The sequence below is a fragment of the Cucumis sativus genome, chromosome 1, assembly GCF_000004075.3.
Source record: "Cucumis sativus cultivar 9930 chromosome 1, Cucumber_9930_V3, whole genome shotgun sequence".
Taxonomy (NCBI): domain Eukaryota; kingdom Viridiplantae; phylum Streptophyta; class Magnoliopsida; order Cucurbitales; family Cucurbitaceae; genus Cucumis; species Cucumis sativus.
Genome location: NC_026655.2, coordinates 6,614,021 through 6,627,909, shown reverse-complemented (window position 1 = coordinate 6,627,909; position 13,889 = coordinate 6,614,021). Strand labels below are relative to the sequence as shown.

The following is a 13,889-nucleotide window of genomic DNA, read 5'->3' as shown; positions in this document are numbered from 1 at the left end:
TCTCCAGATCCTTCCTCTATCGCTGGAGAGATTAACGCTGTCATTGAAAATGTAGAGTTTACATTACACTAACCATATGTACCTATGCACTTGAAAGAACGACCGTCGAAGCATTTCAATATCTGAAGGTGAAGCGTCGGCGGCGGTGTTGAAGTCCCGTTGACGGTGAGTTTTACTTTGGAATGTACACTGCTTAGAGGAATCTTACATTTAATTATCCAAGCAGCACGTGAAAAGGGCAACCTTCGTAAATTCAGTCGGTCTTCATCATAGACTTTCATTTTTAACGCAATCACAACCATTCATTTCCATCTTACAAGCTGAGATTGACGGTGGATGATTTGAACAACCATCTTCCGCATTTCACTCCATCACCTACGGCTCTGAACTATAAAACTGACAACTCACAGTGCCTTCTAGGTAACATCCAAGACGGACTTCAGCTTATACATAAGGCAAAGCTCTTCATAAGTCAGAACAAAAAATTATAGAGAAAGAGAAATCAACCCTTTTGGTTCCTTTCTTTTCTCAACTCAATCCCTTCTTCTTCTTCTTCTTCTTCTTCTTCTAGATCTGTCACATTGTTCATTCCAGCTGATTTCAAGCTTCATATTGCAATGAGGGAATACAGAGTACTCTGTTCTCTCATAATCTTGGTTCTTTTTGCAGTTAATGAGGTTAATGCTGATAACCCATACAGATTTTTCACATGGAAAGTCACTTATGGCGATATCTATCCGCTTGGAGTTAAGCAACAGGTGCTTTGATTCTTTTCATTTCTATGTGCTTCCTTTTTAGAGCTAAAAGTTAGCATTTTTATCTTCTTTTCTCATCTTGAAAATGATGAGTTTGGAACTTATTGGTTGTTGTAATGAACATTTGGCAGGGAATCTTGATTAATGGGCAGTTCCCAGGACCTCAGATTGATGCTGTTACTAATGATAACTTGATTATCAATGTGTACAACTATCTCAAGGAGCCATTTCTTATTTCTTGGTAACACTACTAATTATATTTATACTTTCTATTAGCGTAATGATCTGGTTGGTTCTCGGAAATTGCATGCAAGTTTGAAACCAAATAATAGGAGTTCTCGACCTGGGATACTTACTTGGCTTGTCTGATATCAAGGCCAAACATAATTAATTTCTTGTCTGTTACCCAGCTAATGGGGTGCATTTGCTCTTACTAAAGAGTGGCAAAGGTCGAATTGTTGCATTCAGTAACATAGGGAAATGTGCCAATAATTAGAAATTGGAGGGAAAATGAACACTTGGGAAAGTTTCTAGTCATTTTCTAGATCTAAGTTATGAAGGCAGTAAAGTCTTGAGTTTTTGAAATGGCTTTTTTTTTTTTTGGGGAGGGGGGGGGGGGGGAACGTTAAATCTTGTAAAAGCAAACATCCTATTTAATCAATTTTGCCTGTCTCTTTTTTTTGTTTGGTTGTTGTTTCTTTTTAAATAGGTGTCATTAAGGTTGCCTTAAACGATCCGTAAAGTAATCAATGGCTATCTGACCTGTTGTAGTAATGGTCTATGCAATAACTAATTTGTATGCCCATCTTGGATCTTATTGATTCTTTATATTAATTTTTTGTGTAATTAAAATATTCTTTTCAACTAGCAAGCGTCTTAGGGTAGACCTCAGTGTTCACATGCTACATCTTTACATCCCTTATTTGTTTATCATTCATAAAAGTAAAAAGTTACTCCATATTTAACCACATTAAATGGCTTAAATAAGGCAAAGTTATATCTTTGAATCTTGGCCTGCATAGTTTACAGAATTTTTTTTTTATCTGAACTGCATTAAATCTGATGGGTCCTTTGTAAGGTGAAGAAATCACTACATTTATTCCACTTTTTGTACCTTCAACTTTATGGATTTTTCAACATAAGAACAGAATAGGAAAAATAAGTTGGAAAAAGCGATTGTAATACGTTTTTAGTAAACAGAAACAAAAACAAAAATTAGTTGTGAAATTTAAACACCATCAAGTGCTCTAAAACCCTTTTAACAATTTAACCTATTGAATCTGATTGTGATTTGAGATGTTTGGGTATAAGATACAACGTTGACATTGTATTAGGATGAGATTCTAACCTTGAAGTAAATTGAGATGTAACCATTTCTTGTCGATTTAACTTTACAGGAATGGATTACAGCAGAGAAGGAACTCATGGCAAGATGGAGTTTATGGGACTACTTGTGCTATTCCTCCAATGAGGAACTTCACTTATACTCTACAGGCAAAGGACCAAATTGGCAGTTACTTCTACTTCCCATCAACAGCATTTCACAAAGCAGCTGGAGCATTTGGAGGCATTAGAATTTGGAGCCGCCCCGGAATTCCTGTTCCTTTTGCTCCTCCTGCAGGTGACTTCACAGTGCTAGCTGGTGACTGGTACAAGACCAATCATTATGTAAGCATTCTATGCTCTAATAAAAAATTTCCATGTGGATTTTGTCCCTGTTTGATTCCCTTTCTTTTTATTGTTCTTCATTCTCTGAGGCAATGGTGTTACCATTTGTCTTACACTGTAAAATTCTGTTATAGATGGTTTCTCATTCTTTCTTAGATTATGAGACAAGTCCTGGATAGCGGTAAAAACATTCCATCTCCAGACGGGCTTCTAATCAACGGCCGAGGGTGGAATGGATATACATTCAATGTTGATCCAGGTGAACGACAGTATTTGCTGCTAACTCTGTTCATAATTCCACTGATGTGCACAATGAGAACTTTTATTAGTTACAGAAAGTAAACTTGTTAAGCTTAATATTTGTTTTTCAGGGAAGACGTATAGGTTCAGAATTTCAAATGTGGGCATTTCAGCTTCCATTAACTTCAGAATTCAAGGCCATTTGATGAAACTGGTGGAGGTCGAAGGATCTCACACCCTCCAGAACACGTATTCCTCTCTTGACATCCATTTGGGGCAATCCTACTCTGTCTTGGTCACTGCTAATCAGCCTCCTAAGGATTACTATGTTGTTGTTTCGTCTCGATTCACTTCTCCGATCCTCACGACGACAGCTGTACTTCACTACAGCAATTCATGGCAGAAAGTTTCTGGTCCAGTTCCAGGTGGCCCGACCACTGAGATCGCGTGGTCTCTCCAGCAGGCTAGATCGATCCGGTATTTCGTCAACTCCTTATTAGCATTTCAATTGGTTTTTAGTCTAGTATTGTTTGAAATATTATTGACGATTTAAGTTACCTTAATCTGGTAATATAATTTTGGAAAACTTCAAGATCAGAAAGAAATATCTCATCTTTCATGTCGAAATGAAGAGGAAAAACTTGCAAAACATGGAAGTTGTCTATAAACATATCCGGATTACTTGAGAAAGCAACAGTTACTTTGAAGTTAATCCTGTTTGCAAGATTTTGTGTCATAGCTTGTTAAAATATGGTTTCAATCTCTTCTGCAATCAGATGGAACTTAACTGCAAGTGGACCTAGACCCAATCCACAAGGCTCCTACCATTACGGACTAATCAAGACGAGCCGTACAATAGTACTAGCAAACTCAGCTCCCGTTATTAATGGTAAGCAGAGGTTTGCTGTCAACAGCGTCTCATTTGTTCAAGCAGACACTCCACTGAAATTGGCTGACTACTTCAAGATCCCTGGAGTTTTCAATCTCAACAACATTCCCACCAATCCCACTTGGGGAAATGCCTACCTCCAGACCTCTGTCATGGGTTCTAATTTTCGAGAATACATCGAGATCGTGTTTCAGAATTGGGAAAACACTGTGCAGTCTTGGCATATCAGTGGCTACTCTTTCTTCGTTGTTGGGTAGGGCTTCTTTCCCTGTTTTTTTCAATGAACCAAAAGATCAGTGTTTCAGTCTCATTAACATGTAAGCTGGATTTGATTACAGAATGGATGGAGGCCAATGGACTCCTGCCAGCCGATCTCGATACAATCTAAGAGACACGGTTGCCCGTTGCACAACTCAGGTAATTCCCGCTTAGAAATGCTAGAGATCTGTCTATATATGTGTCTCCAAACTTGACCTTATGATAGTTTATTTTGTTATGAACTTCAGGTATATCCAAAGTCATGGACAGCAATCTATATGGCACTTGATAATGTAGGAATGTGGAATGTGAGATCTGAAAGTTGGGCAAGACAGTACTTGGGACAGCAGTTCTATCTCAGGGTTTATACCTCATCAACCTCTTTCAGAGATGAATTGCCAATCCCCCGAAATGCTCTTCTTTGCGGCAGGGCCAGTGGACGTCACACGAGGCCACTTTAAGTTTCAAAATCTTACCATTTTTGTCACGAGTGGGTGACATGATTCTAGATGATGATTGATTCAGCTGATGTTAGATTAGCATTTGTTTTGAATATAACTTCAAAAAGCTCAACTTGAGCTCTTGAATCAAATTTATCCCCGCTTACATTTTGCTCTATTTAGTACTTGCATGACTTGCCTAATGCTCAAACAAACTTTGAGTTAAACAAAAGAGATGAAAATGGATCGGAAATTTGTTAGGAAGATGCAGTGATTAAATGAAATGGAATAAACATACATAGTAAATACAGGAGAGAGAATTTTGATGTGTTAAAAAAAAGTTTTCTATATGAAGAAAATTTACTCTCTGGTTTGAACCACAGGATTTGGAGGGATTTTAGAGAAATGAATTATATATATACATGTGTGCCTATATATATTTATATATAATGGTTTGAAATCTTATGATGTGCTTTTTTTATATCCTATATTGTCATTACTCGAAGAAGTCAGTCAATTGTTCATCGATGCTACTGTCCTCACATTCATTCGTAAATCATCTGTTATGAATGTGAACCACTACCATCCGACCTAGTGTAGAGGTTTAGTGGTACTGCTAGACCCTATTAAAAGTTCTATTGTACTACTTAGGTACTGTTAAGACCTCCGTAGTACTATTATATGAATTTCCATTAGTACCATTGGATATTACATCCTAAGACTTTCATGATATCACTAAGCACTACTAAAACTTCAGTAATACTACTACAAGAGTACAAGAGTCCTCCACGGTACACGCAAGTAATACTACATGGAACTTCCATAATATCACTAATCAACTACCTTTAAGCTCTCTTATGGATCCTCTGTATAAACTCTCTCATGGGTTTTGACAAATCTATTTGTAATTTGGATCGATCTCCAAAGGATATGCATGGACGGATGATGATTCCATTAGCTTTGGGTTGTCATCTTAGACCCTTATCTTTGTCCCTAGACCTCGTATCTCTCTAGTCAACCTTGTATGACCAATATATATATATAATGAAAATGGCAAATATACCGAGAAAGGATTTCTTTATTCAAATTGATTTGAAAAAATAAATATATGAAAGTTGTTCCTAAACAGAGGAAAATTCTAATAATAAATCATCTTAAAAACTCAAGATTATCTTCAAACTGGAACACAAAATATTACTGTTGTAGGTGGTGAGATCATCATCACCCACAACGAATAAATTCCATTCATCTACTAAATGAGAAAAAAAAAGGGAAAAAGTAACTTCCAACAACTCAATTTGAAGTTTTCATATGCTGCACCAAAAAAGCATAAATGCAACCAAGAAAAGCTTCATCTAATTTCTGAATATTTGTTTCAATCAAATTAATTGGTGTGTGGGAGAATAATTCTAATGATGTAATTGGAAAATTGATGGAATAACATAAGAAAAAGTGCAAACATATTCCTCGAGAATTATTTGCTCATGGTCTTTTCTTTTCTTTTTTAAAGTTCATCCAACAAGGAATGCATGGGAAGTCTCAACTAAAAGGCAGATTGGGAGATCTGAATCAGTAAACTGCCCAGCCACGGGTAATTTATGATATCTTGATGTCATCTCATTTTACCCTTTTTTTCACTTCATGAACTTCTATAAATACAACATTTCAAAACTCTTGATTCCCATCAAAACAAATTATTCTTTTTCTAAAAAAAATTATGGGTTCTTCGGCTTTCAAATATCTCTGGCTGGTGGTTCTGTGTGCACTAATTTGGGCCTCAGAGCCCAGAAAACTTGTAATTACAAATGGGGGAGAGATTGAGAGTGAAAAGACATTGCCTTTCCAGTTCTTTCCTGGATACGGAGGCGGGCTCGGCGGTGGCGGAGGGTTCGGTGGCGGCGGCGGCGGTGGGTTAGGTGGTGGTTCGGGCTTCGGCAGTGGAGGTGGAGGGGGTTTCGGATCTGGCATTGGAGGTCTAGGGAGTGGCGGTGGCGGAGGGTTTGGCGGCGGCGGTGGTGGTGGCATTTTAGGTGGCGGAGCTGGCGGAGGAGCAGGTGGTGGATTTGGAGGTGGACTGCCTTGATTTCAAAATTGTGTTTTGTTTCATCAGACGTTACTATATATTTGAGGGCTTGTTGAATAATTACTATATAAGATTTGGTTAATTATAATGTTATTAATTGTATGTTAGAAGTTGTTTGTTGTGTGTCTTTACACATTTATGTGATTTCATGTTATAAAGTTTAATCAATATGGTTTTTACTATAAAGTACACCAATGAACAAGGACCCTTTTTAATTACTTCGTAAATTCACCTATACACATATTACGGTTTATTGGCTTATAAAATGTTAAATCAAATGATAAATCATAACTTTTAGTATCAAATATTTAAATTTGTGCTATGCATTATTGGAAGCATCCAATCAAATTCTAAACATAATTTTGTGTACATTAATTATTAATTACTAAGAAAAATTGTAAAAATAAAAGTAAAAAAAAATGAACAAACTATTGACTGTTGAATGAATTTTTATGTTTTAGTAGTAATTTTTCATCCAAAGTAAATAATTTTTTGTTTTTATATTATTTTTGAAAAACTATGTATTTTTCAATCAATTTAGGATAGTATCCACCTACTTAAAATTTAAGTTAGATAGCAAGACAAGTTGTGGTTAGAAATTATTTAAAATGCATATATAAACATATAAAAAGGATTATGAAATCAATTTGATAATATATAATTGGGTTTTTTTTTTTAGGGTTTTAGCTAATAGAGCTCTCTAAGTTTTTAGAATAATCTTCCGTCCATTATCCTCTTAAATTATTTAAAGTGCACAAAAAATATAGGGTGATCTTAGACACAAATATAAAAAGGATTATCAAATCAATTTGACGTATATAATTCATTTTTTTCTTTTAGCTAATAAAGCTCTCTAAATTTTTAGAATGACCTTTTATCTATTGCTTCATTCAAAATGTTGGGGGATGTAATAGTCTAAAATGTCTAACGATTATACTTGGAGAGTTAATAAAAGTTGAACCTACTTTGTGACACGTTTTGAAAAGAATTAGAAATTTATTTGACACGTAAAAAAGAATTTAGAGATTAACTTAATAATGAACTCTAATATCATGTTAAATTTGACAGTATAGAGTTCCATCTTAAAATCAATTAAAAAAGAAAGAAATAGTCGATCTATCTTATATGAAATATAAGTCTACTTGGTTTTTTCGAAGGGGAACTCTCAACTTCTCCAAAATTAAATTTTCAAAGATTTATGTTATATTAAATATAAAATTAAAAGTTTATAGAATTATTAAACACGAACGTTTTCAAAAGTAGCAAAAAAATAAAATTATGATAATAGGACTTATATGAATACATTTTCTAAATTACAAAAATAGCAAATTTAAAAGTTAATAGTTCTATAATATATCTAATTATTTGTCATATTTAAATATGAAGAAAAAAATAGGTATTAATTTTTTTATCATATGTTGTAATTTTTTTATTAACACAACACAAATCACCTAACACGAATACACGAATATAATAGGAGTTGGTAGGCATTATTATTTGGTAACGTTGACTGAATTGGCTCAATCTTAACATTTGAACATTCCATATGATAAAATAAATAATACAAATGAGAAATATTGTGTCGACGACCAGATGGAAGAAATAATAATAATAGATTAATTAGCACTTTTACTATAAGTTAGATATAGAGAAATATTGTCAACACCTAATTACATTATTGTTCTTATCATATAATTAAATAAATAATACACATGATAAAATATATTAATTCTTCCTCAAATTACTTACAATATGAACATATATAAATTTTTTTTTTATATTCTATCGATGATATATGTTAATAGATTTTTATTAGTGTCTATAAGTGTATTGGTAAACAAAACCTATCAATATAATGATCATGTCTAAAAATTTATTATATTTTGATTCATTTGGCAATATTTGAATATACCTATATATATATTATAAGATATAATCATTTACAAAAATTTATATCTAACAATTGTTAACAATTTAGTTTAACTAAAAACTATATATACTTAAAACTAATTAATAATATAATTTCTATTACAATATAACGATCTGTTGAAACAAATAGCAATGGCTTTTGAGTCTCATCCAACACCAATAGATTTGGTTGGTTTTTGAAAATAAGGATATATATGTGTAGATATAATATATAATTAAGAAAAGGCATATCTAGAAGATATAATTATCTTTTGCCTAAGTGGGAGTAGTTCATGCTCCATTGATGAAAAGCAGTGGAAGCTGGTTAACCTTGTTTTGAATCTATCCCAAATCAAAGTCAAAACAAATTTCTTTACATCTATTTCATAACAATCTTCACTTTTGATTATATGTTAAATATTGATATATTATACTTTCATTTACGAGTCAATCACTAATTTAAAATAACATCAGACCATATGGTTTAGAGAGGATTTAGTGTTTAAGGAATTACAATATTATTTTTTCTCAAATAAATATTCATTTCCACTTATTTAACCTTTCTTTTATGTTTCAAGCCTATAAATAAGAATAAATAAGTATTAAATGATATATAATTAAATTAACTTTCACGTATAAATTCTTTTACTTTCATAATTCTAGTTAATATGTAAGTTTGTAATACAAATCTAATGCAATAAATTTTTTTTTTTTCCCTTTATAAAAGACTTGATCACTTGAAACTAGGAATGGTAAATAGTACTTATAAGGATACCTTTTTAAAATAGAAAACTAAAATTATAAAATGAAATAAATGGGTTTAGTTTTTCCTTCTTTTTAATAAAAGAAAAAAAAGAAGAAGAAGAAGAAAAGTCATGAAATAATAATATATATAAACATGAATAGATTAAATTTGTAGCTAAATGTGTTGGAGAGCACTATACTTTATACACTTTCAAGCAATATAATGCAACCAAACATTGATGAAAAAGGTTTTATATAGTTTTCAAAGTCTCTTCATTAATAATTGACCTTTCTTGATTGGGCTAACTCATGGTGATCTGAAAGGTAGGGCAAACAATTCATTTTTTCTTTTGGTGTTTTCTCCTTTTAACTTCTTTTGCAACAATAAATTTTCAAATCTTTTTGTGATAATTAATTTGTATTCTTTACAATTAGAGAAAATTACAATGTTAAATTAATAATTATGGTTGGTATTATAATATCAGACATGAGAAATGGAATTAAATTCTCATTATATCATAAAAAAAAAAAAAAACAATGTAATAGAGTAAATTATATTGCTTAACTATGTCAACCTATGTAGAATAAAAAAATAATTCACTCACTTAGAAGGGTAAGAGTTTTGTTTGTTAATTTAAATGCTTTTACAATTTAAAAGTTTTTAATTTTTTAGATTATCAAATGAACATACCTCTTTTATTTATATATATATATATCATTTAATTCCTTGACATTTTTATCAAAACACATTAAGATGATGCATACATATATAGTCTATACCTTGAGAAACAAGTAATCTAAAGCCTTAGATATCACTTGCATCAAAAGAACATATTAGGGAAAACACCAAGTTGGTTCAAGACTCTATTTTGCTAGTGAGCTTGACTAAAAAATATGCACATATAACCCTAACTATATTCTTACTTAGTTTCATTAAAAAAAAAAAAGAGAGAGAGAGAGAAATAATAAAAACGTCAACAAAATTCTAAGTATGGCCAATTCGTTTTTTCACGTGGCCTAGGAAATATTAAATTTTGTACATAAGTTAAATAATTTTGTAACAATAAAGTAGAATGACAGGCTGGACTTTATTATAAAATAAAACAGATGGGGGGTTCTAATATTGTGTATTAGAGTTCGAAGCTGGGATTATGGGTGACAATTTCCTTTTAATCTTTCTTTTTTGCTCCACTGATTTGTTAAGAAGATGCTGTCACCTACTCCACCATGCATATATATATCTCTTCCATATTTATATATTTATTTAATAATGTGCTTCTTTAATTATTTGGTTAAAATTAAAAATCATTTATCCAAATGACACTTGTCATGTCAACAATTTATATATATATATATATATATATGTTTAACTATTTTACCCAAACTTAGATAATTATTTTTGTGTAGTTTTTTCCAAACCTTGAATTACAAATCAAAACCTTTCTATCACGTGATAGAATATTTGAAAGATAATTAATTAGTTTTAGTAGGTCTAAAATGACTTTCCCTTCTCTGACTATATTAAATTTATGGATGTTAGATCTCGATTAACATGAACCTAATTCAATTAGTATGATATATAAATATTCTTTTGAATTTGTTGTACTAAAATATAATAGTAGTGGAGGCCTTGTGTTCGTATATTTGCTTCTAGATCTCTTTCATTTATTTATATTTTTGTTTCTCTAACATAAAAATTAAAGTTTGTTTTTGATATAAAGTGTCTCTTTTTTTTTAAAAAAAAGTTTTCTCTTAAACAAAAAGATTGCAATCTATAATTTTATAAGTTTTGTTATAATTTGGAAAAGAAGAAAAAAAATATAAAATTGTGGTTTCAAAAAATTATTGTCGATACCGCTTGGCTTTATTCTAAAATGGGAAAGTACAAGAATCAAATATTCAAGAAAAATAGAAAGATATTTAGGGTACATTCATTTTAGAATACATTCATGTAGTCATGTATTTGCATTTTATATTTTAGTTGTCGAATTATAATTTATCATATAGGTTAAGTTTTTTAAAATCTATATTTTCTAATGTTTGATTAGATAATTCCAAAGGTGAGTTATTAGGACATAGAAGGTAAGCTTCATCCTCTTATGCGATAGTATAGTTATGGTATTATATTATAGAAAGAACTTCGGTGTATAGCTTATGAGCTGCATCCTTTTTTTTTTTTTTTTTTTTTTTGTTTAATTAACCAGAAAACTTTCAATAATGATTAACGTGTCTTGTGGGATTTTTTAATAAAAAAGTTGGTTTTTAATTTCTGAACTATAATTTTAGTATGTGCAGAGAAGAGAACAACCTAATTTGTTCTAATAAGAAATGGAGTTGTTTTTAGTAAAAAGCTTAAAGACTTCCATTAATGTAAACTCCATTATAGAAATGTAGTTTGACAATAAGCTATTTCTTTTGGTGAGAGTAACTTTCATACTCCTTCATTTCTAGACAAAGATTCCTTTTATTAGGATATAACGATTAATTGCAATTTATCTCATCCATACATCTCTTTTTATTATATAAAAAAAGTAAAAAATTATGTAGGTGCATTAATAACACATATTTTGTTTATCTCACTAAATTATTCAATCATAATTTGACACATAACAAATTTTTTATTTGTTTTAGTATTTAATTTTCTTTTTTGGTGTGAATGATGTGCATGATATGTATAGAGATGAATGCACCTCACACATATATATAATACTATTAAAAAAAGTTGCTACATGCACAAACCTATTCATTCTTTCTTTTTTGTTTTATACAAAAAAACATGTTTTATATTATTATTGTCAAAGGGATGGGTGCACCTATATAAAAAAAAATCTTCATAAAATTTGCCTGTCTCAAGTTAAACTTTAGTGACCCAACTAAGTCGAATGTACAAAAATGAATGCATGTAGTCTAAGCAATACTTAGATACAACTTAAATGTATTTATGTCATTGTCAGGGCTTCTCTCTCTAGCTCTTTGATCTTTGAATTCCCTCCTCCTTACTTATTGATTAATCTATATGAATGAGATTGGAATAGAAATGTACGTGATGATGACTGTAAAATGGTGTCTTTGATGCATGCAGCTAGATGCCTACACTCTTCTTCATGTATATATTCCTTCTAGTTAAGAAGTAAAAAGAATTATTAAAAAATATTGTCATGGTATAGTATCTTATAATTAATTAGATATTTAAGTGGATATATCAAATGTGAGATTAACTTTAAATTTTCTTTTAATTATTATTGTGGGTAATTAAGAATGAAATAATGTGTAGTTTGAATTATTCCCGCAGATTGGAAACCTTTTTTGAAACAGAGGTAAAGGAAGAAGAAGGTAGGTAGAAGACCAATAATATTAATATAGTAATTTAGTACTGTGTGTAAGACAAATTAAGGACAGTACAGGGAAACAGAAAGATGCTTATAGGCTGCAGTTCCTCTTCTTTATAAGCTCACAAACAACCAGCGAAACCCATGCAAAAACCCCTCTTCTAATTATTATTATTAATGATGCCTCAATCTTCTTTCAAATTTCTTTGTTTTATACTTCTTGTTTTAACCCAACTTAGTTTTGGCTATGGCTGGGGATTTGACAATGAAGATTCTTGCCGGTATTGGAGGGGATGTGGAACCTTCTTTGGATGGCCAGCTGACAAGCCCGGTTCTGGAGGTGGTGGTGGTGGAGGGAGCGGTAGTGGCGGAGGCAATTCCGGAGATGGGGTTGGGTTTGGCCATGGTGAAGGTTATGGAGCTGGGTTTGGTGTAGGTGGTAATGGTGGAGGTGGAGGCGGCGGCGGCGGTGGGGGAGGTGGGTCTGGAGAAGGATATGGTCATGGTAGTGGATATGGAGCTGGAGGCGGCGGGGTGACTGGTGGAGGCGCAGCAGGAGGAGGTGGTGGCGGTGGTGGTAGTGGTAGTGGTAGTGGTAACGGTGGAAATGGTTTTGGCCAAGGAATGGGATTCGGTGCAGGGTTTGGATTAGGCGGAGGAGGCGGTGGTGGAGGAGGTGGCGGTGGCGGCGGTGGGGGTGGCAATTCTGTTTGGGGAGGGGAGGCGTATGGACATGGAAGTGGATTTGGGGGAGGTGGAGGAGCTGGAGCTGGAGGAGGAGGTGGCGGCGGCGGTAGTGGAGGAGGAGGAACAAATGGAGGAAATGGCTATGGCAGTGGTTTTGGAGGTGGCATAGGTAGCGGAAGCAGCGGTGGTGGCGGGGGTGGAGGAGGAGGGAGATCGAGTACAAACGGAGGAAGTAGTAAGGGTGATGGTAGTGGTTTTGGGGGCGGAGTAGGAAACGGTGCGGGTGGCGGTGGTGGGGGCAGTGGCGGAGGGGGTGGAATAAGTAGTTCAAATGGAGGATATGGTAAAGGGGAGGGCAGTGGATTCGGCGTCGGAGGAGGGAATACAAATAACTTTGGGGGCGGTGGTAAGGGAGGAGAAGGAATGGGGATGGGATTTGGAATGGGTTTTGGTATGGGAATTGGATTTGGGATGGGAAACAGTAATAGTAATAATAATGGAGCTGATGATTACAAAAATGATCAAACTAAAGCTAAAACCAATGGTTCTCAACCCTAAGCCACCTTTTGCCCATCACCATGCAATTAATTAATTAAGATACACAAAATTTGTTTGTAATCTTTAATATCTCATCATTTCCTATGTATTTATCACATATATATTATTGGTTTCCCTTTTTCAAATATTCAAGTTCAAGTTGATGATATATATTCCATGTATAATAAATACTTTTGTGATAAAATACTATTCTAGTTTTTAAATTTTGTTCATCTATATATATGACTATATATATATATATGTTTTCTATGATCTTTTGAAAGTCTTCATAAACTGTGTTTCTATGCTAAATCCTAAATGATAGTAAATTTTTTTAGTTTATCACTTGTA

The 13,889-nt window shown here is 32.9% G+C and overlaps 3 protein-coding genes across 3 annotated transcripts; all 3 read left to right on the top strand.

Moving 5' to 3' along the window:
• The first annotated feature begins 414 nt into the window (after positions 1–414).
• Positions 415–4,432, top strand: LOC101211381 (L-ascorbate oxidase homolog). The gene is made up of 8 exons (XM_004153175.3): positions 415–758; positions 887–996; positions 2,153–2,423; positions 2,580–2,682; positions 2,795–3,140; positions 3,440–3,805; positions 3,891–3,969; positions 4,059–4,432. The coding sequence occupies exons 1-8, from the start codon at positions 618–620 to the stop codon at positions 4,269–4,271; spliced, it is 1,629 nt and encodes a 542-aa protein (XP_004153223.1). The 5' UTR covers positions 415–617; the 3' UTR covers positions 4,272–4,432.
• A 1,535-nt stretch (positions 4,433–5,967) lies between these two features.
• LOC105434454 (glycine-rich cell wall structural protein) lies at positions 5,968–6,333 on the top strand. The gene has a single exon (XM_011650119.1). The coding sequence runs from the start codon at positions 5,968–5,970 to the stop codon at positions 6,331–6,333; it is 366 nt and encodes a 121-aa protein (XP_011648421.1).
• A 6,161-nt stretch (positions 6,334–12,494) lies between these two features.
• LOC105434453 (glycine-rich protein DOT1) lies at positions 12,495–13,559 on the top strand. The gene has a single exon (XM_011650118.1). It carries the CDS (start codon positions 12,495–12,497, stop codon positions 13,557–13,559), a length of 1,065 nt encoding a protein of 354 aa, XP_011648420.1.
• Positions 13,560–13,889: the final 330 nt, after the last annotated feature.